Genomic DNA, 27,508 nt, shown 5'->3' with positions numbered 1-27,508 from the left:
TGGAGGGAAAAAAGCTTTATTGGGAAGGACACGGGAAGCAAGGCTCAAATCTGCCTCCCAGATGGAGGGTTTGGGGTGGTTAAAGAATTAGGGAAGGATGGTCTGGTATGGAACCCGTATAATACCCTAAAGGTGGATTTGATCCCTGGATGGGGCGTGTATGGGAGGCAACTGATCAATCGTGTCTCTCTCTCTCTCTCTCTCTTAAGTCAATGAAAGTGTCCTCAGGTCAGGTTAGGGTGAAAAAAAAAGAAAAGAGAAAGAGAGTGGGACAAGGAAGTGAAGAGAAAGGATTGTTTGAGGCAAGGTCACCTTCCTTTAGGGATAAGCGGAGGTCTAGCCAGGTTACCTCACTAGTGCTGACCAGGAAATTCCAGACCTGTTGGTTATAAAGTTCCACTCTTGTGAGAGGCTGAAACTGCGGTGAGGTTGGGTATTAAGTCTTGTGGACCTTACCACAGTGATTCCATTTTTCCTGCTGTTTGTTTTTAGCACTGGGGAGCCAACCCCAGTTCGCAACATCGTTGCCTTAGAGCCCATTTTGCATTAAAGGCACTCTGCCTACAGGAGAGAATGGATGACTCTGGTGTCTTCTTTGTTGTATGCTCTTCGTTGGCATAACTATTAGGCCTGGTCAGCTATCTGGAATAATGGGAATAAGACTGGAGTAAATCACACCCTTCTGTCCTAGTCAGTTGTGCAAAGAAGGCTTGTTAATGGTACAGTTGGCAGGCTCAAGAGGTGAGGGGTCCTGGTGTGGGGCTGTGGCTCTGACATCTGACGCCAGGAGAACACTGGTTCTCGTGACTCTCCCTGGGGCCCTGGTCTGAACAGAAGGTTTGATAATTAGTGCGGGCAGAAGAGCAGCTTTCCTCTGGCCTGGAGCTGCCAGGTTGGGAGAAGTGTCAGGGGCTGACTTTGTACCTCCAGAGAGATCCTCAGCATTCTGAACACCTCCTGGTCCATTTATTTTAAAAGTTGCAATCCATTCTGTGGACCCCTTTAAATCTCCTCAAGAGAAATGGCATGTGGGGTAGAAAGGGTTCCTGCTCTTTTGGAAAATCTCCTTCCTCTGATCCAGGGCGAAAAGCTAACGAGAAGGAGCGGCAGGCAGCCCTCAAAGTGGCTGAGGACTTCATCTCCCGCATGCGATACGCCCCAAACACTCAGGTGAGGAGACACCCGGTGCCCCCAGCTTTCCATCTGGGGCTCTCCCCATGGTCTCCTGCCCTTCGACAGGACAAGAAGGGTAGGAAAGCCCTCAGACACAGCCAGAAACTGTCAGTCCTCCCTACCTGATTCACCCAGTGGGGAAGCCCTTCTTAATCCTTCAAAATTTAAGTACATATTATTTTCTAAGAGGATGTTGGGCAGTGCACTGTGCCTTTGAACAGCTTGTGCACCTCCTCTAGGCCATTGTCCCGAGCTTCTTACTCCAGCATGGTGACTCCACAAGTCATTTTGAGGGGAGCTGATAAGGTTCATGTGTGTCATTGGGGCATCTATCAAACTGTTTACCTATGTTCTGGAAGCAGTCTCTTTCCTCAGCTGTGTCTCTGTAATCTTTCTCATCTCTTGTTTTATCTGGAGAAGCATCCTTGGCCTGGATGGCATGGATTCAGGCCTGGTGCCTGCCACCCTCCTCCATGGCTCCGGCCTTGCGGGTTGGAGCCAAAGATGGCAGTCTTGTGAACAAGACTTCTCCCTGCTGTCCCTGCAGGTGGAGATTCTGCCCCAGGGCCGTGAGAGTCCCATCTTCAAGCAATTCTTCAAGAACTGGAAGTGAGAGGAGCATCTCCCTGCGCTCACCTTCTTGCCTGTTTGCTCTTCCTCCTGCTGCCTGGTCAGTACCGAGCTGACCTGCAGATGCTCAATAAAGGAGAAAAGTGCCTTCCCCACTCGCCTGCACTGCTTGCCCTGGGCTAATTCTCCTGCCCCGCCTGCTCCCGTGGGCTCATTCCCATGCTGGGCTAGAGTAGAATGCAGGGATAATTCCCCGCTTGAGGTGCCAGAGCTGGCTTTGCATGATGATTAAAGCAGAGGGGCTTGGAATCCCAGTGGGCCTGGCAGGTACTGCTGTGAACCCAGTACGGAGGTGGCACAGCGCCAGGCCTCAGGATTCATTTTCAGCCAGGGGCTCAGATCAGTCTCACATTCCCAGCTGGGAGAAGGTTGTGGCAACAGGCTGGGGATGCCTCTCCATTCACGCCAGTATTTCCTCAGCTGCCCTAATAAACCATTGCAAGGCAGCTTCCATGACATATGCTCACCAAGTGAAAGTGCAGAAGTCTGGCCTGTCACTTGTTGGCACATTGCATCAAGTATTCCCAGGCTGATCAGCCCAGAGCCACCGTGGGCTGCAGGAAAAACACTGAGTCACGGGTCTGGTTCTCACCCTGCCTCCACTTCATCCTGGGCAAGTTGCTTTTCCTTGTCTGGGTCTTAGTTCATGCTCTTGTATAATAGGGTCGTGGCTGGAACATCAGAGGGGCTGGATAGCTAAATAGGGGGAATATGGGGTAGCCCCAAAGCAGCCCCATCTTGGAGGGCATGACCCAGGTGTGCAAGAGCAAGACGGGGGCTGTGTAAGCCTAGAGCAGCATCTTTAAAGCCTGGCCCACCCTCACCCATGTGCCCTCGGGGGCTATCTGGCTTTTGATCTCTGACATGCTTGATTCTTCCATCTTAAACAGAAATTTTGAGCAAGTTCATCTTGTTGATTTTGTGCCAAGAAGCATAAAAAAATCATCTCCCTGCATACCCATCTTTCTCTCAGCACAGATGGCCCATTCACCTGATTGCCTCCACAGAGCCTGTATCAGGGATTTTTTCTTTTTAAAGAACACCACTCTGCCATCTTGACCAGAAGCTCCAGGGATGATCTTTAAAAGGGGGAATAAAGGCTGCACCAAATCTGTGGTTCTGACATTTTTAGGGTTGTGAAGCATTTTAATGCTCCCATGAAAAGTGCAGGCAGAACTTTCCACACCAAAAAATGCAGATCAAGATTTTTGCATCTATTCTCAGAGGGTTTATACACACCTCCCCCAAGCAGTCCATCAACAGGACTTCAGCTTCATCCCTGGACTATTACTATTAATGTTCCAGGGTGTGGAGTGGTGAGCACTGTGCTGCCTGCCTGGAGACCATTATATGGAGCACCTGCAGAGGCCGTTGGCCTCTCTCAGGCTAGAGTCCCACTTGGCCTGAGCCCTGGCTGTGTTGTGAGTATTCACAGTCGGGTCTGCTGAGCTAGCCTCCTGGTATCGGAGCAAGGGAAGAACTGCAGGGAAGAAACCACAGAACCTGACACTCCATAGTGGAGGCTGAGCTGCGGCTGGCGTTCCAACCCCAACGCTCTCCTTGCCAACTCTGCTGGTCAGCTAAGCGCCCAGGCTGGAGGAAGTGAGGTGGACGAAGGATCAGTTCATGATGGCAAAGCTGACACCAACAAACTGCACGGTCCATTGCCAGCCCCACCCTTGAGGCATCCTGCTGAGAGCAGTGACAAGTACCCTGCCCCACTTGGGTGGCCATGTGTCATCCCCACCTGTGATGGGCCCTCCCTCCTGAGGACTGGACTTGGAGAGGCCTGAGGGGGCTAGACAATGGTCTTCGATCTTCATGGCTCTGCTAGAGGGGGCACAGACAGGAGAGCAGCGTGGTGGGGCTCTCGCCTGCCCACCCCCCTCCCCAGTCAGGCCCTTTTGTGAATGGAGCAATGGAGGCAGCTTTCCCAGAAACAAATGTAGAAAAAACCCAGTGTGGACACTTCACTCCAGTCAGTCTTAACAAGGGTCAGGGTCACCTCATCCACTGCTAGAGTGGGTGAGAGCCTGGACCTGCAAGTGCAGGTGGATGTCATGTGAACTCAGTGGGCGTTTGGCCAGGGCTGAGCAGCCACTCCTGGAGCCCGTGACCAGTGCCTTGACTCCCTGCAGTGCCTGGCTCGAGCAGGGCCCGGAACAGCAGGGCCCCAGGAAGGCGCAAGGCTCATCCCAGAGGAAAACATGGAAACGTCAACCCAGAACAACTCTTTTATTCAATAGCTGCTGATGTGTGAATTTCCTCCTCTCAGCCAGGCTAGAAAACCATCTGTGACGGGAACTTCGCAGCCTCCATGGGGAAGCCCAGCCGGTGCGCGGTTAGGATAGGCAGCAATGGAGACACAAAGCAGGGAGGAGAGATGGAGGGGTGGAGATGAAGAGAGTGGGATAAATGGAAGGCCAGAAACTCCAGGGGGCCCTGATACTGGCCAGCTGGATGCAGGAGAGTAAGGCCAGCCCAGCTGCAGCCTTGGGCAGCCTGCTCTGGTTCATGCTGCCCCTTGTTGGCTGCTGCCACTGCTACCTTCTCCCTTCAAATTCTAACTACTATATGTCCCTGTCTAGTCCCTGTCTTATGGCCAGCAGGGGCCTGAAAGCCCTCCTTGGAAATGTCCTTCAATGTGGGGGGCACGTGGAACATCCAGATGGGGCTCTCCCACCTCACGATCCTTTCACTCTTGTTAAGATAACCTGGAACCCAACTCGGTAAGCTGCAGCCCAACTAAGATGACAGCAAAGTTCTTGCTCTGGAGGCAGATCTGTAGGGATTGGGTCAAATCTAACTGCCCCTGATGTCTCATGAGGATGAGGGCCCTTGGCTCCTCCAACCAGACCCAGGGGCCTCCTCCATCCCTTCTGCTGAGATGGGAAGGGGCTTGGCCCAGCCAGGGTGTTCCTGACACAGTTTGCCTATCAGTTTATCAGTTCATCAGTCGGCCTCAGGTTGGTCAGCTCAGCCACGTGACTTCGGATGAGGATGGTGGCAGGTCACACACACCTGTGAAAGTGAGATCCTTGGAGTGAGAGGCCCTATAGCACTTCTGCACTCCCAACCAGGAGGCCTGTCCCTTTGATACTCTGGCCAAGTAGATCTCCAGGGTCTTGAGCAGCCGCCTTGGGCTCTTCTTGGCCAACACTTCCAAGTCTGGAACAGAGAACATTGGGGAACAAAAGGCTTGAGGGGGCTTTGGACTGCACAGTCCAGGGCCCAGTAGCTCAAGGGAGTACCCCCAACCCAGGTCCTGTGGCGAGAAGGTGACGGAGACATCTAAGATGGGAAGCTCAACAGAGAGGGAGATCAAGGAACCAGTGAGTCACAGGGACCACACACTACCTTGTCCAGGACAACTGCAGCTTTGAATAGTCAGTCTACTGTTGGACCCAGCTTTTGATTCAGAAAATATGATCACCATAGGTATAAGGGCAGAAGTAGAGGGGAGGGTGGCAGAGAAAGGAGAACTATCAGGCTCCAGAGGGTGGGCTAGAAGGGAACTGCTGCCAAAACCAGTCCAGCCACCACCCTGGGGCCCCTGAGCCTGAGGACATTAGCTAGGCCTCCCCAAGAGAAAGAGCATACCTTTGAGTACAAAGCCTGAGTCTGAGATGGTCTTCTGCTGCGTCTTCCAGACATGAGCGAGGTGGAGGAAAGTGGCAGCATAGAAACTGTTCACCACTGGGATCACCTTCTGCTGCCGATTACACTCCCTGCAGGACAAGGGAGGTGATCTGCTCAGCAGGGGACAAAAGCTGACACCTGGGCACCTGACCCCGACCTTCCCCAGGCAGCCTTCACATCTGAGGTCAGGGTTGGGGAGGAGAGATGGACGAGAAACTGGCACAGGTGCACGGGGACTTTGTCTAGTGCCCCCAGAAGCCAGCAGGTGAGGAAGAAAGCTGGGGAGGAGGCAGAGAGGGAGGAACCAGGCTCTGCTAAGTCACTCTAATCAGCCAGGGTGGGGGTGAGCAGTGTGGGAGGACTCACCTGGAGAGACATTCTTCCCTTAAGGCCTGGATTGCAATGCGGGTGATATTCACAGACATCAAACAGAAGGGGAATTGCTGGAATGGAAGTGGTACCAGGTCAGTGGCAACCCAAGTCTTGCCTTCTGTGTTTCCCATCTTCCACAACCTAGCCTGGCCTGCGAGCAATAATGACAGTCACAGCCCAGAGGCAGCAGCATTATTATGGATGCTTACACTTAATTTTCACGATGATCTTCCCATCTTACAGATGAGGACACTAAGGCTCAGTGTTTTCAAATATCTCTCCTAAGGCAGTGGAACCAGGATTCCAACTGAGATTAATTCACTCCAAAGCTGGTTTGCATAACTCCCGGGAGAGTTCTCCTGCCTCTTCAACATCCTGAAGGCCTAGCTCTCCTAGGCCTTCACCAGACCAATCCGTGTGCCACCCATGGGCCACATCACCCCCGGGGGTTAGGAAGAACACAAGAGGAGTGTGGCCCAGGTATTTAACTAACTATATAGGTTCTTAAAATCACTTCTCCCTTTCTCTAGGGTTCTGGTTATTTGACTGCTCATAAGCACTTCATCCAAAGTCAGAGAAAGAGCAAGTAGGTAGAAAGGCAGCCTTGACTTGCTGGCATGCCCCCCTCTCAGTAACAGAGGTCTCAGAACTGTCTGTGAAGGCCAAACTCCCCAGAGGGGGCAGCATGGAGTCCAGCAGGGGTGCTTCACCAGGATGGGCCTTAGGATCCCCTGCAGGGGGGTCCACTTCAGAGCTTTATTTTTGGAGGAGCAAATTCCTTCCTGTTTAATAACAAAATACCCAAGCAAATGAAAATCTTTTTTGCATATTATGTGTTAATTTCCACTGTGGCACACAGACAAGGACATCCACTGAGGAACACACAGATCAGTGCATTGCTTAGTTTAGAAAAAGAGCCAAAGCCTATTTATCCCATCTGCTTCCCTTGCAAAGCAAACTCATGACATTATGATGTACTGTGCTGCCCAGTACGGTAGCAGCTAGCCACATGTACCAATTAATGGAAAATTATATGAAATTTAAAATGTAACTCTGTAGTCATCCTAGCACTAGCACTATTTCAAGTGCTCAACAGCTACATGTGTTTAGCAGCTGTATTGGACAGTGCAGATCTAGAATATATCTGTTATTGCAGGTTTTATTTGATAGCACTGACTGAACTGTAGAGGATCTTCTGGTTCCAAAGATTTTTTTTTTTCCCACAAAGATTTTCTCAGGGTCTTCTTTGACACCTGGATCCCAGATCTTGGCCTTGTCACCTGCTAGCTGTGTGTCCTTCAGAAGGCCAACTAAACTCTATGAGACTCAGCTTTCTTATCTCTCAAACTCCACAAGGAAATAAACTTTGAGTTAACACAGCAGGCCTGAGACTGCTGTCCTTAGAAAGGACTGCTTACAATGTTAGCTCTTGGCTAGCATCTGGGAGGTTGGATTTTGAGATATTCTGATCATTCCCTCAGGATGACCCACTGTGCCTACATTCTTTGTGCAAATAACATGATTTGTGTTAAACATCTGCTTTCCCTTCTGGAATTCTGCTATGCGCTAGTCAAAAGGGCCCCGAATGACCAGCCCCCAATAAAAACCTTAGGTACTGAATGTCTAATACACTCCCCTGATTGGCACCATTTCATTTGTTGCACAATGCGATGCTGGAGGAATTAAGTGCGTCCAGTGTGACTCCACTGGGAGAGGACTCTTGGAAGCTTGCCCTGGTTTCCTATGGATTTTGCCCCATGCACTTCTTCCCTTTGCTGATTTTGCTTTGGCTGTACTACATCCTAGCTGTGAGTCCTCCCAGTGAATCAGAGAACCTCAGGGTTCTTGGGGGACCCTGACATCCCTACACAAGGGCCTTGCTGGGCAGGGTAAACAGTACAAAAACTCTACAAGATAGGTTTTATTATCTATGGTTTACATGTTCTATTATCCCACAACCTACCTCACAGAGTTGTTCTAAGGAATAATTTAGATCACATATGCACAGTGCCAGCCTAAGTAGGTGCTAACAAACGTTCATAATTATTATTTTTGCCTCAATGTGTGTGGCTGAGGTCAGCAGCAATCCAGTACACCTATATGTATTGTCTATTTAATTACCATATATACTTGCTTAATATCACTCCTTCCCTTGATGTTTTTAAGTCTAAAAATAAATATGGGAACAAGAATATGGTAGCAACATAATTAACAGAGGATTTAAACCTAGTGTTCATTCACTCTCAGGAACATTCTTTTAAAGCCCACTTATTAAAAAGCAGTGCAAAACTGGAATTCAGATCTAAGTGTCTCCTTTCCTTTAGCAGTTCCTTTGGATCTGAAAAGTGTTCCTTTGAACTGAAATACTACACTGAGGCTGGGTTTAGGGAATTGACTAACAGCAGAGGAAACCAGACTGGGACATTTTTGAGTTTCCATTTAAAATTTTACTTTTCCAGCCCTGGCAGGTGTGGCTCTGTGAATTGAGTGCCAGCCTGCGAACCAAAAGGTCTCAGGTTTGATTCCCAGGCAGGGCACATGCATGTGTTGCAGGCCAGGTCCCCAGTTGGGGGTGTGTGAGAGGCACTTGATGGATGTATCTCTCACACATTTATGTTTCTCTTCCTCCCTTTCTCTCTCTCTAAAAGTAAATAAATAGAATCTTAAAAATAAAGTAAAATTTTACATCTCTTCATGCTTGTTTGGGCTCAAACCTTAGAAAGATTAAGAGGAAGACCAGATGGTCTTTGGTGGCTGCTGCTGACATGGCCCCATCCCTGGAGATTCCAATTCAGTAGTTCTGGGGAGGGCCCTGGGCATCTACACCCCCCAGGTGACTCTGAAGTAGGTTGATGGCTGAGAACCACTGCTATAAGGAGCCTGCCCACTAGCTGTCAGGAGATGTGGATCCCAGGCCCAGCTTCACCACCTACTAGTGACTCAGCTTTGTGCAGAGATACTTTACCTCCCTGATCCTCACACTCCTTCACTGTGAAAAGATTTACAAGGATCATCTCTGCCCTGCCTCTCTGTAGGCTTGTCATGCTGATGCAATGAAATGGGTGGAAATTGCATGGAAGGCTATACAAATTGCTATAAGTATTACTACATGGTGCACCCTTGCTTGCCAGTGGTTAGTCCGCTGTGGCCTGCATCTTTCTGTGTCTGCTGCTGCACTCCTTCTCAGGACAGCGTGAGAGAAGCACTTACACCCTGCCTGGGCTCATGGGGGCCCGGGGGTCCATCCCCTGGCACTTCTAGTTTTGGGCGAATTCTCCTTTAGCAGGATGTACCACAGGCACCTGCAACTTTAGTTCTCCCCTTCGAAGAGAAACGGGACTGTTGCAGGGCTGCGTCCCTCAGCTGCCACTCTGATCTCATACTTCCCTCCTAGAAAACTCTGTGTTTTCACGATTCATTGGCTTTTTTTGTTTTTTGAAACAAACAAAAAGAAAAACCATTTTATTTTTTAAAAGTCTGTAAGACTGATGAATTGCAAGCTAGACTGATTAATGAAAAGAGAGTGGACACAAATCACCAGTATCGGGAGTGAGCAGGGGCATATCACTACAGGGCCTGCAGACATTGAAAAGATAGAAAGAAAATACTGTGAACAACTTTGCTAATATATTTGACAGCTTAAGTAAAATGGGCACATTCCTTCAGAAAAAATTACCAAAACTGACTCAAGAATAGAAAACTTGAATAAAGTTTTTGTTTGTAATTAAAGATATTCCCATAAAGAAAAGTTTTAACAATTCCTCTGCTACTTTGTACCAGAACCCATTTGTCTCTGTCTCTTAGGCAGGGGTAAGATTCATAGGCTCTTGAGATCAAGTTTTATTTTAGAACCTTGGCATTACTAATAGTTCAAGGAATTAAAACAAACAAACAAACACCTGAATGGGATCTTAGAACTATGTGGGCCAAACCCCTTAGTTCATAAAACAGCACACTGAGGCCTAGAGAGGCTCAGAGACTTGCCTCAAACCACAGCTAAATAATAATACCGCAGGTGGAACTAGCATCTAGTTTCCTGACACGTACACCAGGTCCTCTTATTTATTAAGCTACTTTTCCTTCATATTTTCTGACATGTATATGAGCGTATTGTGGAATAAGTATTAATCCCCAGTAAATTTCACAAAGACCAGTAAGCGAATGGGTAAGAAACAGATTGGTCAAAGTGGTCAGCCTGGGTCCGTGAAAATCAAGTACCCAGTACTTCTTCTCTCATGTTGCTATTCCCTCTGCCTCAGACGGTCCTCCCTCCTGTGTTTGTATGGTTGGTGACCTCACCTCATTCGAGCTTGTCCTTGAAAAGAAGGGGTTCTGAATTGGCAATAACCCTGTGCTCTGGCTTCCATATTTCTACAAGGTCTTATAAGAGTCTCCATAAATCATAAGAAGGGAGAAACTGAGATTAGAGATGATTTATAGGAAATCATTAGCTGCGGGACCTTGGGCAAGCCATTTCCCCTCTCTGGGTCTCCATTTCCCTGCCTCTAAAATGAGGGCCAGACCAGTGATGGCTAAGATACTCCTCAACCTCTGGGAGTCTGTTGTAACAAAGCAGTGTCGGTGCAAGAGGCTGCACTGTTCCATAAGCTAGCTGGTGCAGTTCTCAGACTTGACCCAAAAATCAGGTCCCTGCATCATGATGACCACAGAATGTGCCCACATTCTCAACTTGTGGGGTCCTGCAATAGCTCCAGACCAGATACTCATGAAGGCCCACTCTTGCCTCCTCCAGTGTTTCCTACAATACTCAGACATACGTGAAGCCTTAAGATTTAATGAGTGTTTTTCCCCAAAAGACAGAGATATACAGTAAACATTATAAATTTAAAAATTCCCAGGTGGCAGGGGTTGTATAATTATTTGTTATACAGTCAAGAAATTTTATATTCAAAGGTATCTACCTTACTAAAGAGGTGTGTGTGTGTGTGTGTATACACACATATATTACATTGATTTAAAAAACATAATATATATTTATGTATGTATTATACATAAGATGAAAAAATGTACTTTTACTCATGTAAATCAAGTTACTTTGATAACTAACACTCACTAAATGACTAATGTGCTTGGCACTTTACATAGCATATCTTCAACTTAGAATAATTTTACAGGGTTGGAATCATGTTCACACATTTCAAAGGAAAAAAACTGAGGTCCTGAGACTTAAGGATTAATACAGTCAACAACACTTTTTGCAACTCAGGCCTGCTCAACTCTGTAGCCTTCTGAGATAAAATGATCTGATTAAAATGCTGCAGGTCTGACCTCCAGCCACTCATTCTCAGGCTCCTCTCCCTCAGGCGGCATAAAAGCACACCACCTTCTTGATTCTGCGAAAGGCTAATGAGGACCTCTCCTGTCAGAATTGGGAGTGACTCAGTGACACGCACACATATAACAAGCTCTGTCCACTGAGAGGGGCTGGAAGGAGTGAGATCTTCATAGCAATGAAAATGTCTAATGCTCAGATTTTGGTTTCTAGATGTCCTTCTCCAATTAAAGCAACAAAAGCTCCTTGAAGAAGTGGTTGATTCCAGAGCTGGGAATTATTCAGGGAAAATACAAGATAAACATAGATCAACTTTTGGTGTCTAGAAAGTAAAAGTTCTCAAAAAAGGATAGGGCATGTTGAAAGAGCACAGGTGCCACACTAAAATAACTCTTAAAATGGCCAAAGATGGAACAATTTGAGCAAGAAAATAAATGATAATGTTGGGTTATAACTCACAGGATAAAATAAATATCCATGAGTCCACGCTGATATAAAAAGTAACTGAATAAATAAATAGAAGAGCACAGACAATTCTTCTTACAAATTTTATTAATTCTTACAGAATTAATAAATGTAGGAGGATGAAGGAAACAGAAAACATCATTAGAACAAAGTTTGAGGAGAAACAAGATATTTGCACAGTCTTAGAGTATCTTCCTCAACACAGTTATTAATTACAAAGGGAGAAACAGTAACTTTACAGTGGCAACCCAGCAGATGTCACCTCATCCACACGATCAAGGCTCGCCTCACTATCAGTAAGACATGCTGACATTACATGCTCCTGATACGAGGCACAGGGACGTCTGTGGTGTTCTCACTAAAAATGTCGAACCTCAATCTAACATTTATACAGTAAATTGAACCCTTCAGCTTGCTCTTATCTTTCCATTGCATTTGGTGGCCACTCTATCTTTCCAATTGCTCAGACTAAAAATCATTATTGACTTCTCTCTTTTCTTTACACCCATATCCAATCCATCAGAAAAATGTGCTGGCTCTACTCTCTTAAGCCCATATGCTTGAGATTCTATATCCAGCATCTGACCACTTCACACTCCCTCCTCTGAAAATACCCTGCTCCAAAGCACCATCATCTCTAACTTGGTTATTTTGCCCTAGGATAGTGATTTTCAACCTTTTTCATCTCATAGCACACATAAACTAATTACTAAAGTTCTGTGGCACATCAAAAAATATATTTTTTGCTGAGCTGACAAAAAAACAAAAACAAAACAGGTACAGTTTGATTCATTCACACCAGACAGCTATTGTTCTATTGACTATTATCACTTTTTTTATTTGACAATGTAAGGGAAAAGAGGTCAGTGCCCCCGACTAAACAGTCAGGTATTGCATGTTTTTAAAATTCTTGCAGCACACTAGTTGAAAATCACTGCTCTAGGCTACTCTCAGACTGGCAGCTGGTAGGATCCATTAAAAAATTTCAAGCTGAATCATATACTCCAGGTTGCTGAAAAACCTTATTTTGCTCAGAGTAAAATCAAAAGTCCTTATCACACCTACCAGGCACTACACCATCTGGTCCTTATTACCCTAAGACCTCCTTTCCTACTCCCCTCCCATCCTCCTCCCACTCCAGGTGTCTTCCATGTGACTCCTTCCCATGCTGGACACACTCCCTCCTTAGGACTTGTGCTATAGCTGCTCCCTCTGCGTGGGATGATGCTCTTCCCCCAGAAGCCAGCTTGGCTAACATCCTCACGTCTTAAAGGCTTGGTTTAAATCTCACCTTCTTGTAAGGGCTACCTTGACCACCCTCCCCATATTCTCCAAGCCTTACCCTGCTCGTGCTTTTTTCCTTAGCGCTTATCACCTTCTCACACACCCTATCATTTCTGTACGTATTATGCTTACTGTCTTGTCTCCTCTGCTGGAAGCATCTTTGTCTGTTTTGCTCATTGATGTATCTTAAGCACAAAGAACAATAACTAGCACGGGAGATGCTGAATAACTATTTGTTTAGTGAATGAATTCTAGGCCCCACAAATCTGGGATAGATGAATGGCAAGAAACAGGTCAAATCTGTTTTCTAAAATGAAGGGGTTTTCCCACCTTTTACTAAGTGGGAAAACAATCAAACCCAACTCCAGAGAGCAGGCCTGGACAGGACCTAGGACTACAGGAGCCACTTCTGGCCTGTCAGTAAATCCATGTGTCGCCGGACCCTCAGAGTCAAACCTTCTCCAGGGCGCATAAAGGTTAACTCTCCTCCTTCAGCCTCAGGGATTTCCTCAGGGAGGGTGGTGAGTTGAAACACAGAACATCACAATTGTGCCTAGAGCTTTTGTACATGACCTCATTTAATTTTCCCAACTATTCAGCTGAAGTTTCCCTAATTTCCATTCTACAATTGAGGAACCCAAGGCTCTGGGGACTGAGGCAATGCTTGAGACACACATTAATGAGAGGTAGAGCTCAGATTCCAGCACTGACAGGGGAGGACCATGCCTGCTTTGCCTCAGCTGTCCTAAGAGCCCTCAGCAATCAGGAGATATTCACCGTGAGGCCGCCTGTGCCCAGGCCTTATCTCCACAGCCCTCTCTGCTGGCTTCCTACCAAAGCCCCACCTGGATATGGTGATGAGACAGGCGGAAAATCTCCTGGGCCATCCGCAAGGTCTTTGAGTCCATCACCAGGTACAGCAGATGCAGGAGGGCAAGGAAGCCCGCTCCTCTCAGGTCTGTGGCTGGATTTGCTCCTATAACAGAAGCCATGAGGAAATTGTGGGTGATAGGGAACAATACTTAATGAAATTCCTGCTCCCGGGAGCTTCAATGACTTAGTTATAGACTAAGTGGACAGCCTAGACTTCCCCTGACTGACTCTAACAAGATACCCTTACTTAGCAGGGCAGTCAGAAAAGTGGGACTTTTATCCTCTTCTGCTGCTAAGGAGGCCCCAATCCGCTCTGGGGGTGTCAGTGGAAGTGAAGAGGCTGTCAGTGGAGGCTACATGGGAACAGTAAGGAAGCAGTCCTGCCCTTCCCGGCCAGTGGTACTTGTGGTTGCCAAGTGGGGTAACTGGGTTTCCACTACCACCTGGCAGTGGCGAAGTGATATGCCCCTTCCCCCAGTGGCTCAGGATCAGAGGAGTCCTGCTAAAACAGAAGATTTAAAGTAGATCCAGAGTGTCATTACACAAAAACATCACTTGTTATACAAAGTACAAGGACAATCTCAATTTGGATAAGAAAAGACAATCAGTAAAGAGCAACACTGAGATAACAAAGAGGCTGGAATTATCTGATAAGGATGTTAGAGCAACTGCTGTAGGCAGAATGATGGCCCTTCCAAAGATGTCCCTGTCCTAAACCCCAGAACCAGTACTGTTGCAGGCCAAGGGGGAATTAAGATTGCAGGAAGAACTAAGGTTGCTAATTAGCAGATAAGAAAATTATCCTGAATTATCTGGGTGGGCCCAATGTAAAAAGTGAAAGAGGGAGGCAGAAACAGAGATCTGAGAACACAATCAGGCTCAGAGAGATGCTATGAAGGGGGAGGAAGCAGGCAGCCTCTAGAAAGCAGAAAAGGCAAGGAAACAGCTTTGCTCTGGAAATCTCTCAAAAGAATGCAGCTCTGCTGCCACCTTGATCTTACTCCAGTGAGGCCTGAACTAGATAACTGATCAATCCATGTTGTTATAACTAGTAAACTTGGGGTAATCTGTTGAAGCAACAATAGAAAACTACCATTGAAGCTATCATTAAAATGCCTCTGATAAACAATTACTAACATGCCTAGAAAACAAATGAAAAAAGTCTCAGTAAAGAAATGTCAGATATAAAGAACTAAATAGAAACTTTAGAACTAAAAAAAAATAACAAAAATTAAAAACTGGATGTGTTCAACAGCAGAATAGATATAACAGGGAAGAATCAGTGACCTTGAAAACAGAACAAGATAAATTACCCATTCTGAACAAAAGAAAGAAAAACAAAACAAAATGAACAGCACCTCAGAGATCTATGAGCTATAACAGAGATTAAAAATAAAATAAAATAAAAAGGACAGAGCCTGTGGGACCTACCTGTGCAACAATAACAAAGACCCACCATTGGTGTCATCCAAGTCCCACACAGGAGGAGAAAGTGTGCGGCTGAAAAAAGTCCCCAAAGTAATAATGGTTGAAAATTCACCAAATTTGGCAAAAGGCATAAACCTACAGATTCACGAAACTGAGAAAACACCAAACGGAATAAGCCCAAAGAATTCCACACTAAGCTAAAGACCAAAAAAAAAATCTTGAAAACAGAAAAACAACTCCTAACCAGCAGGGAGAAATAATCCAAATGACAGCCACTTTCTCATCAGAAAACATTAAGACCAGAGGCAGCAGCACATTTTTCAAGTGCTGAACAAGAACTGTCAACCTGGAATTCTACATCCAGCAAAATTACCCTTTAGGAGTAAAGTGGCAATCAGGTCATTCTCAGATGAAGGAAAACTAAGAGAATTTATTGCCAGTAGACCTACATAAGAAAATGGCTAAAGGATGTTTTTGAAACAGAAAGGAAAGGATAAAAGAAATAAGTCTTGGAATATCAGATGGGAAGAAAGAACAATGGGAAGAATAAATACACGGGTAAATACAATAGATTCTGCTTCTCCTCTTGAGATTTTTAAATTGTTTAATGGTTGAAACAAAAATCAAACACTCATGTGATTTTCAATGTATACAGAGGAAATATTTAAGACAATTAAGATGAGGGAGGATAAAGGGACTTAAACATGTTGTCAGTACCAACAGATTGTCCATTAATTATGGGTATATAAAGTTTCCTTTTTAAATTAAGATATTTTCCTATTTTATACAAGTATGACTTGACATGATTTTGAAAAAAGAGTAGCACAATCCAAAACCAGGTAAAATCATTTTGTTTCACTCAAAAATAAAATAAAATAAAATTTTCAGCAATACTCACATAAAAGAGTTAAAAGCAAAAAGTCGATTCTAAATCCTATCACTCCGATGGTTTCCATTTCACAATCATCTGCAAGGCCACAGGTGACTTATTCTCCTGCTACTCTCTTCTCCACTTCCGCCACACTATTTCTCAGAGTTAAGCATGCTTCACGTCAGGGCCTTTGCATTTGCTCTACCCTCTTCCTGGAATGCTTTTCTTTAGACACTCTGTTTCATGGTGCTGGCAGGACAGGAAGAGGACCACCTGGGCTCTCACTCTAGTCCTGGAATCAGGGGTCCAGGAAAAGAAAACGAACCATTCCTTTCTCTTACCCTGAAAGCCCAAATCTTCCCAATGGTCTCCGTGGAGGGCACAGTCAAACTTGGAGCCTGTCAGCTTCTTGTAGATGGTCTGGAGGACTCGGCCATGCACTGGGTCTTGGCGGTCCAGGCCACCTGCCCCAAAACATACCCACGCTCTCTGTTGGATTGCCCTTCAGGGGAAGACTGAGTGCTTCTCAAGATAGATCCAGAGTGTACTCAAGACACCCTGTTCTCCCAGATGTTTACCCCTCAGTTCCTGCTCCCCACGCCAACATGGAAAACGCAAGACCCTTGGGTGAGGCTTAGTACCAGGGTGGGCAAACAGTGCTCTCTGCTTGGCCTCACCAGCACACTCACACTGAGCAATGGTCAGGACCAAGTCCCTTTCTTCACGGAGGCCCTGGTGGAGCTTTGGAGGCCCGAAGAGGCAGTGCCGGAGGGCAGCAAGCCCAGTCCTTTGAATTGTTGGTTGGATTTTTTTCTGGGGAGAAAGTTGCAGGTAATGGGCAGCGTGCTGGGTTCACATGCTTTAATGAACTTATCATCAGGCTGAGTACAGGGACAATTCTTGCAGAAAGAAGTAGTTCCCCCAATTAAGTGGCTGGTCTCTGGGCCAGGGAAAGAAGGCAGAAGCTGTGAAGCATCTGTGGAGTCTCCGGAGATAGGCTCTCCCAGCTCCCAGGTTCTTTGTAAACAAGAGAGAAAGGTCCCCAAGCATAGGCATTATCAGTCAGTTGTCTACATTTAATCCTTCGAGCTTTTCCAGAACTAGCTATTCCACTAGCTGTCAAGGAGGCTAGAGAGGGCTGGCTGTGCGGATGCTGCCAAGTGGTCTCACAAACACCAGACCAGGTTTCCCAGGAGGGCTGCTTCTATGTAGCCTCTGTATGTCTGCCTCTGTCTCTCTCCACAAAGGACATAATTTATAAAAATCTAGCAGCACTCTCAAATTCCAGGATGAGACAGCCAGTGGGGGTGGGAGTTTAATAGAGACCTCTTTTTGGAGCTAGAGACTTCCAAGGGGTAGCTAGAGCCTCTGCCACTACAACCAGCACTTCCCAAACGATGTCAGGCCAACTTTTCACTGCTCAGGGCCATTGCCACCAGTCTTTGAACAAACTGATTTGGGTAGCTTCTGACCTGATTCCTGTCTTTTCAGCCTCTCTCTTGGGCCAGGTTTTAGGTAGAAGGTCTGAAATCCCATTCCTCTAAACTTATTACTGGTCACTGAAGATGCCCCAGAAAGCTTGTCAGCTGTTATTCTCAATATTCTTTTCTTTCTCAATCCCACATATTCTTTAAAATTCTCAGTTAGCTTCTGATACCTTGAGGGAATGGAAGATTTTCTTACATTAGCCACAAATTACTCAGCTCTCTGAACAGTCTGCCTTGCTTCCCCAGGGAACTACCTAGCATTTGATTCCAGACCTCCCCGTCCCTAAGATGGAAGATCAGGGAGAAGCTACATGTATGACAGGGTCACAAGAGTTCTGGGGCACAGTCTTAGAAAGGCCACTGGGGCCCTGCATGAAACATGGGTCTTTGGCAACCATGACCCTGTACCCCAAGATTTTTTTTTAGGTGAGACAGGGCCTCAACTGGAAGCTTCCGTCTTGCTTGCCCAGTGCCCTATCCTGGAGGAATAGAAACCTGGCTCCTGGGAAGAAAGGTGCTTTGCTTGAGATCTCAAACCTCCCTACTGTCATACCTTGAAGGAGGAGAGGTCTACAGTCTGGAAATGCTGCAGGGCCTCACCGAAGGAAATAAGCCTCCCAGGCTGGTCTGAGCTGGTTTGCCTCCCTGTGGCAAAAGAGGAAGATACCGCAGGATTTATTACGGTAGTAATTCTGTCAGCAAACATTTATCAAGGCCTTCCAGTTGTCACCTCTAAGCCCAGAAGTGGCTTCCAGCTGTAAACATCAGATACCCAAAGCTACTACAACTAATCCTCTTTCAAGGGGCTGGCATCATCTGCTGGGCCACCCCGCCTTCAGGCCGGGCTGTTCAGAGGCTTACAAGCTGACCTACGCAGTGAGTAGGGATAGAGCTCCCAGGAGCTCCCTAAATTCTACTTATCTGTGAGGGGTCAAGTCACTGACTGGAGTAGGTACCCACATGAGAGCGTGCCACAGGTTTGCTTAGGGGGTCTTTCCTAATTTCTATCCTGCCCCTTCTCACACCCTGTATATGAATGACCCCCTCTCCATCCTTTGTTCCAGTCCATAGGGAATTAACTTATCGGTTAACAATAACATCTCTCCAGGAGCTCAAGCGGGGCTCAGGCTAGAAGTGGGTCCTAGTTCTGCTTCCCTATAGCTCTTAGAAAGGGATGTGACTGGCTGGTGTGGCTCAGTGGACTGAGTGCTCGTCTGGGAACTCAAAGGTCACTGGTTCGATTCCCAGTCAGGGCACATGCCTGGGCTGCTGGCCAGATCCCTATTTAGATGCATGTGAGCAGCAACCAATTGAGGTCTCTCTCGCACGTGGATGTTTCTCTCCCTCTTTCTCCCTCCTTTCCCCCTCCCTCTAAAAATAAATACAATCTTAAAAAAACAAAAAAAAAAAAAAGAAGAAAAAGAAAGGAAGAAAGAAAGAAAGAAAGAAAGAAAGAAAAAAGAAAAAGAAAGGGACGTGATACCATTTTTACCAAGCCTCCCAAGGCTTCCAGCAGCTGGCTTCAGTCCCCAAGTCCCTGGGCTTCCTTGTACAGTGAACCTACTCAGCCTTATGCAGGGACCCTGGTTGCCTGCCTCCATACTCCTGCCTAATCTTATCACCCTGCAGAAGCAGACCCTGACCCAGCCCCTTCCCCATGGCATTCATCCCCATTTCCTCCAGAATGTTATCTTTGGATTTGGAAAAGAGGTTTTATTCTATGTCACATAGCTAAAATAAGAGCACTCAGGAATTCTGTCTCCTAATCCCAGAGTCACAGAGACATCAGCCTCACATGTGGACGGCGCCTCTACCAGCAGCTGACCATATGGAGATGGTGCCATGCTTGCAGTTACCTGTCTCTGGTTGGATGTTTTCCACAGTTTCCCATTCTTCTTGGGCTCTGAGCACCTCTGTGTTCACAACTGCAATAGTGAGAAAAGGAGACCCTCTGAGATCTAGGTAGTCTGGATCACTCTCAGCCCCCAGCCTTATCTGCCTGCCTTGCATCTTGTTGCCCTCAGGTACCCTCTTTACACAGCCACCAGAGTGAGTTTTTGAAAAGGCAGATCTGATGTCTCACCTGCTCAGAACCCTTTAACTCTCAAGGTAAAAAGCCAACTGTTCAGCATAGCATCTAAGTACCTTCACAACCTGGACCCTTCGTGCCTCTCTAGCTCTGCCCTAGGACACACTGAACTACCTGAAGTTCTCTATACTTCCCACCTCCAGTGCCTTGGCACAGACTGCTCTCCCTCTGCTGAGAGTCCAACCCTTTCTGATGTAGCCCCTTTTCATCTTTCAGTTAATTATGTTATTGCCCTAACCTGGACACCTCATCGAAGTGCCGTGACCCTCTTTCTCACTCTACTGGGAGCTACATGAGACCAGGGCTCTCCAGAACCTAGCATAGTGCCTGACACATGATACACGGTCAACAAACATTTGATGAATGGATAAAAGCACAATAAAAGGGGAAAAAAGCAGAGGAAAAAGAGCAGCAGGATAGGCTCTCTATAGCCACTACACAGCCTTTTCTCCAAACCACAGGTGCTGCTCTCTAGCCCACATTGCTAGTGGCGTCCTGTCCCTGGCTTTTCCCATTTGCTCTGGAGGACAGCAACAAATAGTGGAGAGGATGAAGGGGCTTCAGTTAAATACCCCAAATCGTGATCCCTACAGCCTCAGTGGTAAAAGCAGTTTAGGATAGTTGCTCTCTGCCTTGAACTCTTGGCTGAAGATATTCCATGACAATAAACTGTTTTGAAAGTATACTTACAAATTAAATAAAATCCTACCAAAAACTCAAAACACTAGAGGATGATGAGGAGAGGGCTGCCAGGAAGCAGTAGAGAATGGGTACTGAAAGCACACTCTAGACCCTACTGCTTGTTCACATTTCATCTCCACCACCTGCTGTTTTTATTTGGGCAAGTTACTTAACCATCTGGAACCACTCATGGGACTATTGTGAGGATGATGTAACTCTTCAACTTCTTAGGGGAATATGTGGCCCAAAGGTAAGTGCTCAATATATATCAATTAGTATTATGGACACAAAGGTGGGCTTGGGTCCAGCAGGGCAGTGAAAAATCGTGCCAGACGAGTGCAGGGTCCTGAATGTCTGACCTCTGGCAAAGTCAATCTTGTCAGCCACAAATTCTGGGGTGGACAGCAAAAACGGAACCTCAGGGCTTCCAGGCTGGATAACTTTAACAGAATAAAGAACACTGAACCATAAATGGTAAAACAAACAAAAACTCACTTCCAGCATGCTGGACCCTTGGGAGATAAAAAGGAAGGACAAAGTGGCTGAACAAAAGAAGAGTGGAACAGCGGCAGTGAATGCTCACTGTGACGCTGAACAGGGGTTCCTCACCCTTCATCCCTCACTCACACCCAGGTTTACTGACTCTTCACCCTTCAGATCCTCATCATAAGCAAGTTGACCCATCTTTCACCCCACACACCCTCACCAACAAATAACTTGATCAAAGATTGTGATCAAGGAGCAGAAGCCTCACCAGCAAGGTATGGGAATTTGCTGTGACATTAGATTAGTCAACAGAAAGTACAGGTTTCAACTAGTAACTGCAATCTGGTGCCTATAAACTAGACAAATATCCAAACCATGTATGAGTGTCTGTTTCCCTTTCCTTTGGAACCAGGCAGACGCCTTCTCCATCTGAAGATGATAATTACATGAATACTCATTTCCTCCTAACAGAAGAATGCAGAGGAAACACAGAAATCTTCAGGAAAATAAACACAGCTCACTTTAGGTATGGTTCTTTGTCTTTTTTCCTTTTTTCAACTGCCTCTTTATTTAAGCTTTTTCACTTATTCATATAGTAAATAGCATTGCTGATTTATTCAGCCTACTATTTTAAATCAGCTGATAACAATCTCAAAATAAATTAAAATTGTCTAATACAATAAGAAATATCTCATACATAATGTCAGTTGTACTGACTCTAATAAGAGTTAGGTTTGTCACCACACAGTATAAACAAAATACTATTACAAGACATTTCATCAACCTCCAAATAATTTTTCTACCTTGGAATATTTTTAATAAGTCTCATATTTTTGGAGATTACATTTTCAGTTTGCAAGCTCTCATTGTGATTATTTAAATTCTGTGTGCTAAGCACTTTACATTACCTCGTTTAATCCTTATAAAATCCCCATCATAGATGTTCTGACACAATCTCTGTTCTACACATGATAAAAAAGGTTAGAGGACTTCCGGCCAAGATGGAGGCGTAGCGTAGACAGACATGCTGCGTCTCCCTCCGCAACTAAGAAGGAATACAACTACCTCAAAACTAGAGACAACCAGAAGTTCCAGAAAATCAAAGTGCATGAAAGTCCAACAAACAAAGATATAAAGAAGAAATACTCATCCAATCAGGTAGGATGGGCAGAGCCAGGGCACAGAGGACATGGTGTGGTGGTGGCAGCAGCGGCAACAGCAGCAACTGGCAGAAAGCGCGGCTACATGTTTTAAAGTCAGGAGGGACACCAGGGGAGCGTTCCCAGCTCCTTACCAGATCCCGAAGCTCACTGTCCCAGCACTGGGGAAAATCAAACCTCATTGCTTCTGACTGTGCAAACCAGTGGGGGTTGGGACGGAGGCAGAAACTGCCAGTCTCTCAGCAGGGTCTGCTTGGTTAAAGGGCCCCCATGGACCTAGAACATCCGCAGACCCACCCACTCTGGGAACGACGGCCAGGGCAGCAGCTAGAGGGGCGCAAGTCCGGTGCGGAAGTGGGAGAAGTGCCTGGAAAAGGGGCGAGTGCTGGGCAGGTGGCATTGTTCCTTCTCAGACCCCTCCCCCGCATACAGCGCCACAACGTGGTGAAACAGGTCGCCTGTTACTGATGAATACCTAAGGCTCCGCCCCTTACAATGTAATAGGAGTGACAGCTCTCCCTGGGACACAGAAGCAAACAAACACAGGAGACTTCCAGCCAAGATGGAGGCCTAGACTGACATGCTCCATCTCCCTCCACAGCTAAGAAGGAATACAACTACCGCAAAACCAGAAATAACCAGAAGTTCCAGAAAATAAATGGAAGTCCAACGTATGAAGTTATAAAGAAGTGGTGCTCGTCCGGACAGGTAGGAGAGGCGAAGCTGGGGAGGAGAGTTCAAGCTGTACTGTCCTCGGCAGCAGCAGTGAAGGCGGCAGGACAGCAGTAAGCACAAACACCCGTATTTAGGGAGAGATGAGGAAAGCGCCTGGGGAGCACCCCTGGCTGCAGATCACACCCGTCAGCTTGCGATTCCAAAGCCGGGGAAGGCAGACCTCCACTGCCTTGGACTGTGAGGCCCGAAAGAGGGTGGGGACGGAGGAGGAGGCTCCCAGTCTCTCAGCGGAGAGTGAAGGGCAGGAATCCATTTTGGACCCCCACCCCCACAGAAAACACCACAGCGTGGTGAGATGGGATGCCTGGTTGGGCTAAGTGCACAGGGCTCCACCACCTATAGCATAGGAGGTATAACAGCCCTGCTCAGGAAGCAAAGGTAAACACAAAACGGTCAGGATAGCACAGATCACGATAGAGATCCCGGTGATGCAGCTGACCAGACAGCAAATATCTAATCTAATGGCTCAGCAGATAGGATATCTTTCTGATACTCAGTTCAGAGCTTTGGTCATAAAAATGCTTACAGACCTAACAGCAGATCTTAAACAAGATGGGGAAGGAATGAAAGCTAGCCCTGCTGAAAGGAACAAAACACATATGAAACTAGTGGTGAGGGCAAGAAAACCAGGGATCAAATCAACAAATCGGAATATAGGGAAGGAACAAACAGTCAACCAGTGCAGAAAGAGGAAATGAGAAGTGAGGAAAATGAGGAGGGGCTCAGAAACTTATCGGAAAGCTATAAGCGGGCCAACATCCAAATCATAGGGTTGTCAGAAGGTGAAGAAGAACAACTAGAAATTGAAAAATTATGTAAAAAAATAATGAAGCAGAATTTCCCTAACTTGGGGAAGGAAATAGACTTACGCGTCCAGGAAGCACAGAGAGTTCCAAAAAGACTGGACCCAGGGAGAACCACACCAAGACACATTATAATCAAAATGTCAAAAATTAAGGATAGAGAATCTTAAAAGCAGCAAGAGAGGAGAGGATTACATACAAAGGGGTCCCAATAAGACTATCAGCTGATGTCTCAAAAGAAACTCTGCAGGGAAGTAGGGATTGGCAAGAAATATTCAAAGTAATGAAAAGCAAAAATCCTACAACCACGATTACTCTATCCAGCAAAGCTGTCATTCAGAATAGAAGGGCAGAGAAAGTGCTTCCAGGACAAAGTAAACTGAAGGAGTTCATCAGATCCAAACCACTGTTATATGAAATGTTGAAGGGACTTGTTTAGGAGAAAGAGGATCAAAACTATGAACATTAAAATGAAAACTGTATCACAACCACCAACAACAGAAGCTAGGGAATTGAAACAAAGGCAAACTAAGTAGGCAACAAGAATGGAAAAAGAATTATAGGTATGCGGAACATTTTGAGGGGAGGTCACTGGGGAGCGGGGAGAAGAGAAAGGGAGAGAGATGGTATAGGAATTAAGAAGCATAGTAGGATGGAGTGGAGTAGATAGGAAGATGTTGAGAAGAACTATATGCACAACCAATGAATATAGACTAAGTGGGGGGAATTGGAGGGAGGGGGGTCACTGGGTGGAGGGGAACAAAGGGAAAAGAAATAGGGACAACTGTAATAGCATAAACAATAAAGCATATTAAAAAAAAAAGAAAGAAAAAAAAAAGGGTTAGAAAGGTTATGTAACTTGCTCAAGCTCATGTAGCTGGTAGGTGAGAGAGCTAGTATTTAAGTCAAACCTATTTGACTCCAGAGCTGGTGCTTCAGAATCGGTGAGTGTGCCTTTCTGTGGAATGAGCTTTAAATACAGTAATACAGGAAAGGACCATGTAAAATAGGATGCTTTTTCAAAGCTTTTTTGCATATACTGTCTTAATTCATTATAATATCCTTTTAAGGACAAAAGAGGTATTAATATTTCCACTGTGGACACAGAGATTATATGATTTACCCAAAAATACAGAGTAATAAGTCACTAGCAGGGCTAGTGGGGCTATTACAACTCAGATCTTTGATTCAGTGTTGATTCTAATTTTCCTTGAATAATGATAAATCTAAAAATTCTATACAACTAATGAGGGAAATTCAAATGATAAAAAGCAGATCCATGGGGAGCTCTGACTTGGGCCCCACCAGGCTCCAAGGGCCCTGAAAAGAACCTTACCACCTGGTGTCCATCCATAATCTTCTGTTGTCAGGGCCCGAAGGATACTGTGGTTCTTCAACTGCGAGATCTGTGGAGGCAGTGATCTTTAATGTGAAGGAAGAATCGATGTCCCCGCCTTCACACAAACACATCCCACCCACTGTACTGAATGTCCTTGAAACTGAAGGCCAGAAGGATCTAGTCTATCCTGATGAGTTGAGTAAAGTCAATCTTAAAGAGAGGCACCTAGAAAACTCCAACTATGATGCAGAAATTGGGTGATGTGGGGGTAAGTATATGCCTTCTGCAAATAATAAACAAAAATTCACACAACTCAGCCAATACTATGGTATGCCTTTGCTATTCCCACTGCACTTTATATTCCGCTTCACTATAGCAATTATCTTATTAGATGAGGTTGTTTTGCTTGTTTGTGCCCCACACCCCTTCCCCTGAGTGAGGTCCTGAAGGGCAAGGTCTATGCCATCCTGTGTCTTGTGCTCCTGGCACCACACAGCAGCACGCAACAAAAACTTATATTGGCAGGAGGTACTAAGGTGTGGGCAATATGTACTGGAATTTTCCTGAAAGCCAGAAGAACACTGTTGTCCTCGTCATATGGTGGAGAGTACCCAGCAGATACACTTTCAACCTGAAAGACAAATCAGAGTCAATCTCCTGACCACATGTCAGTCCCCAAAGAAGAGAGCTAAATGTCACACCTTTTCCCAGTACCACACACACACAAAAAAATGGATGAACTCCTAAGAAGTTAACTACAAGGAATACTATAAGGAAAACCTGTTTAATCTAGTTTTAAAAACTGCAAAAAGCTGAGTTAATGTTATCTCAAAATTCTTTTCTTTTTTTTTTAATTATTTATTTATTTTTAGAGAGGGGGAAGGGAAGGAGAAAGAGGAGGAGAGAGAAACATCGATGTGCAGGAGAGATAAGTCAACTGGTTGTCTCTTGCACGCCCCCAAATGGGGACCTGGTCTGCAACCCAGGCATATGCCCTGAGAATCGAACCAGTTTTGCAGGCCAGCACTCAATCCACTGAGAAACACCACCCAAGGCTCAAAATTCTTATATAGATACACAGATTTCTTGGCTCCGGGTCTCAGGGTTCTGAGTAAGTGAAGTTCAGTGAGGCAGGTCCCTCGCTTTTGGTCTTTCTATTCAGCCAAACCTGTCCCCTGTTAGAACTTGAAAAAAAACCCAACTTTTTCAACTCATATCACCAATATAAGGTTAATTTACTTAATATATTGAAAATTAGTCCTACAAACCAGTAAGAAAAAACAAAAAACAAAACAACCCAATAGAAAAACAGACATAGATATGGGCAGTTAACATAAGAGGAAACACAAATAGTTCTTAAACGTATGAAAAAATGCTAAATCTTTTTCATGATAAAAGAAATGTCAAATAAAACTACTCTTACCCCTGACTGGTGTGGCTCAGTGGACTGAGTGTTGGGCTGTGAACCAAAAGGTCTGTTTTGATTCCCAATCAGGGCAAGTGCCTGGGTTGTGGGCCAGGTGCCCAGCTGGGGGCTTGTGAGAGGCAACTGATCAATGTATCTCTCACACATCGATGTTTCTCTCCCTCTCTTTCCCCCTCTCTTCCTCTCTCTAAAAGTAAATAAATAAAACATTTAAAACAAAAAACAAAAAAACTACTCTTAGATAATATTTTTCACTTAGCATATTATCAAAGACCAAAACTGGAGAGTAAATTGTTATCACCCCTATAGCTTCACAATACCTGATAAAATCATACATGCTACATGCTTAGTATATTTTAGGCCTGCAGTTGCATTCTAGGAATCATCTAACAGATATACTCATCCATATGCAAAATGAAATGCTTACAACGTCATTCATACTGCGCTGTTTATAATAGCAAAAGGGTAAAAAATGTAAATGTCCACTAATGAACCAAAGCTCTATGTTCTCTTGACATATGCTCTTATTATTAATGATATATCCCAAAACAACACCTTTTTTCCCAAATTAGAAGTTTTTGCTTACCTGTCCATCTCTTAATTCTTGCTCATTACGGAAAGAGCAAGATTTTTCATTCATGACTCAAAATCACTTGTTCAAGTGAGCTTTGTCCTTGGGTTCAGAAAGGAGTTTAATAAGTTCTGAGATTAGAAGCTATGGGGAGAGCCAGAGATCCAACTGTTCTACCTTTGCCTTCCTTCTTGGCAGTCATTCAGACTTAGAGCAAGAAAACAGTCCCTATGTGTCATCACCAGGGTGTAGGAGGTTACTGTGAGTACTGACAGAAGTCCCTGAGGTCTTTGAAGCCTTGGCCCTGTAAAAAAAATTTAAAAGAAAACTGGTTTCATCATTCAGTTATGCCTCTTTTGAGAAAAATTGACTTTAAAAATCTTTAAACTACTTCCAGTCAAGATGGAGGAGTAGGTAAACATGGTTCACCCCCCTGCACAACTGCAGCAAAAATTACAACTAAATTACAAAACAATTATCACCCAAAACCGTCAGAAAATTGAGCAGTATGGAAGTCTGACAACCAAGGAATTAAATCATATTCATTCAGAAGCGTAGGAGGGGCGGAGATGTGGAGACACAGATGCTGAACAGGCTGGTCCCACACCCACACGTGGCAGATAATGTGCTTTCCAGACAAGGTAAAGCTAAAGGAGTTCATCATCACCAAGCCCTTATTATATAAAATGTTAAAGAGACTTAT

General features: G+C 45.4%; 2 protein-coding genes across 10 annotated transcripts in view; one reads left to right on the top strand and one right to left on the bottom strand.

Moving 5' to 3' along the window:
- CAPG (capping actin protein, gelsolin like) overlaps nucleotides 1-1,894 on the top strand; it is a 34,584-nt gene extending 32,690 nt beyond the window's left edge. For all 7 annotated transcript variants that reach the window (XM_090281629.1, XM_090281630.1, XM_090281633.1 and 4 more), the window contains 2 exons: nucleotides 1,082-1,170; nucleotides 1,721-1,894. In XM_090281629.1, coding sequence (XP_090137755.1) covers nucleotides 1,082-1,170; nucleotides 1,721-1,786 — 155 coding nt within the window. In that variant the 3' untranslated portion in view covers nucleotides 1,787-1,894. The remainder of the gene's footprint in view (nucleotides 1-1,081; nucleotides 1,171-1,720) is intronic.
- Nucleotides 1,895-4,023: 2,129 nt separating this feature from the next.
- Nucleotides 4,024-26,970, bottom strand: ELMOD3 (ELMO domain containing 3). Of its 3 annotated transcripts, XM_090281625.1 has the most exons (13): nucleotides 26,821-26,889; nucleotides 26,232-26,421; nucleotides 25,362-25,439; nucleotides 24,806-24,875; nucleotides 19,372-19,440; nucleotides 18,069-18,160; nucleotides 16,718-16,841; nucleotides 16,370-16,492; nucleotides 13,702-13,832; nucleotides 5,809-5,885; nucleotides 5,404-5,531; nucleotides 4,825-4,971; nucleotides 4,024-4,116 (listed from the first exon to the last, which is right to left on the bottom strand). In XM_090281625.1, exons 1-13 carry the CDS (start codon nucleotides 26,826-26,828, stop codon nucleotides 4,043-4,045), a joined length of 1,311 nt encoding a protein of 436 aa, XP_090137751.1. In that variant the 5' UTR covers nucleotides 26,829-26,889; the 3' UTR covers nucleotides 4,024-4,042. The 3 variants fall into 3 exon arrangements, with proteins under 3 accessions (XP_090137751.1, XP_090137752.1, XP_090137753.1); XM_090281626.1 differs by lacking the exon at nucleotides 26,232-26,421 and having other exon boundaries at nucleotides 26,821-26,970; XM_090281627.1 differs by lacking the exons at nucleotides 4,024-4,116; nucleotides 26,232-26,421 and having other exon boundaries at nucleotides 4,749-4,971; nucleotides 26,821-26,970.
- Between the last annotated feature and the right edge of the window lie 538 nt (nucleotides 26,971-27,508).

The sequence above is a fragment of the Furipterus horrens genome, unplaced genomic scaffold (genome assembly GCF_987537825.1).
Source record: "Furipterus horrens unplaced genomic scaffold, mFurHor1.1.pri manual_scaffold_6, whole genome shotgun sequence".
NCBI classification, from domain to species: Eukaryota; Metazoa; Chordata; class Mammalia; order Chiroptera; family Furipteridae; genus Furipterus; species Furipterus horrens.
The sequence above is the reverse complement of the archived record's forward strand: the minus strand, read 5'-3'. Positions and strand labels throughout refer to the sequence as shown.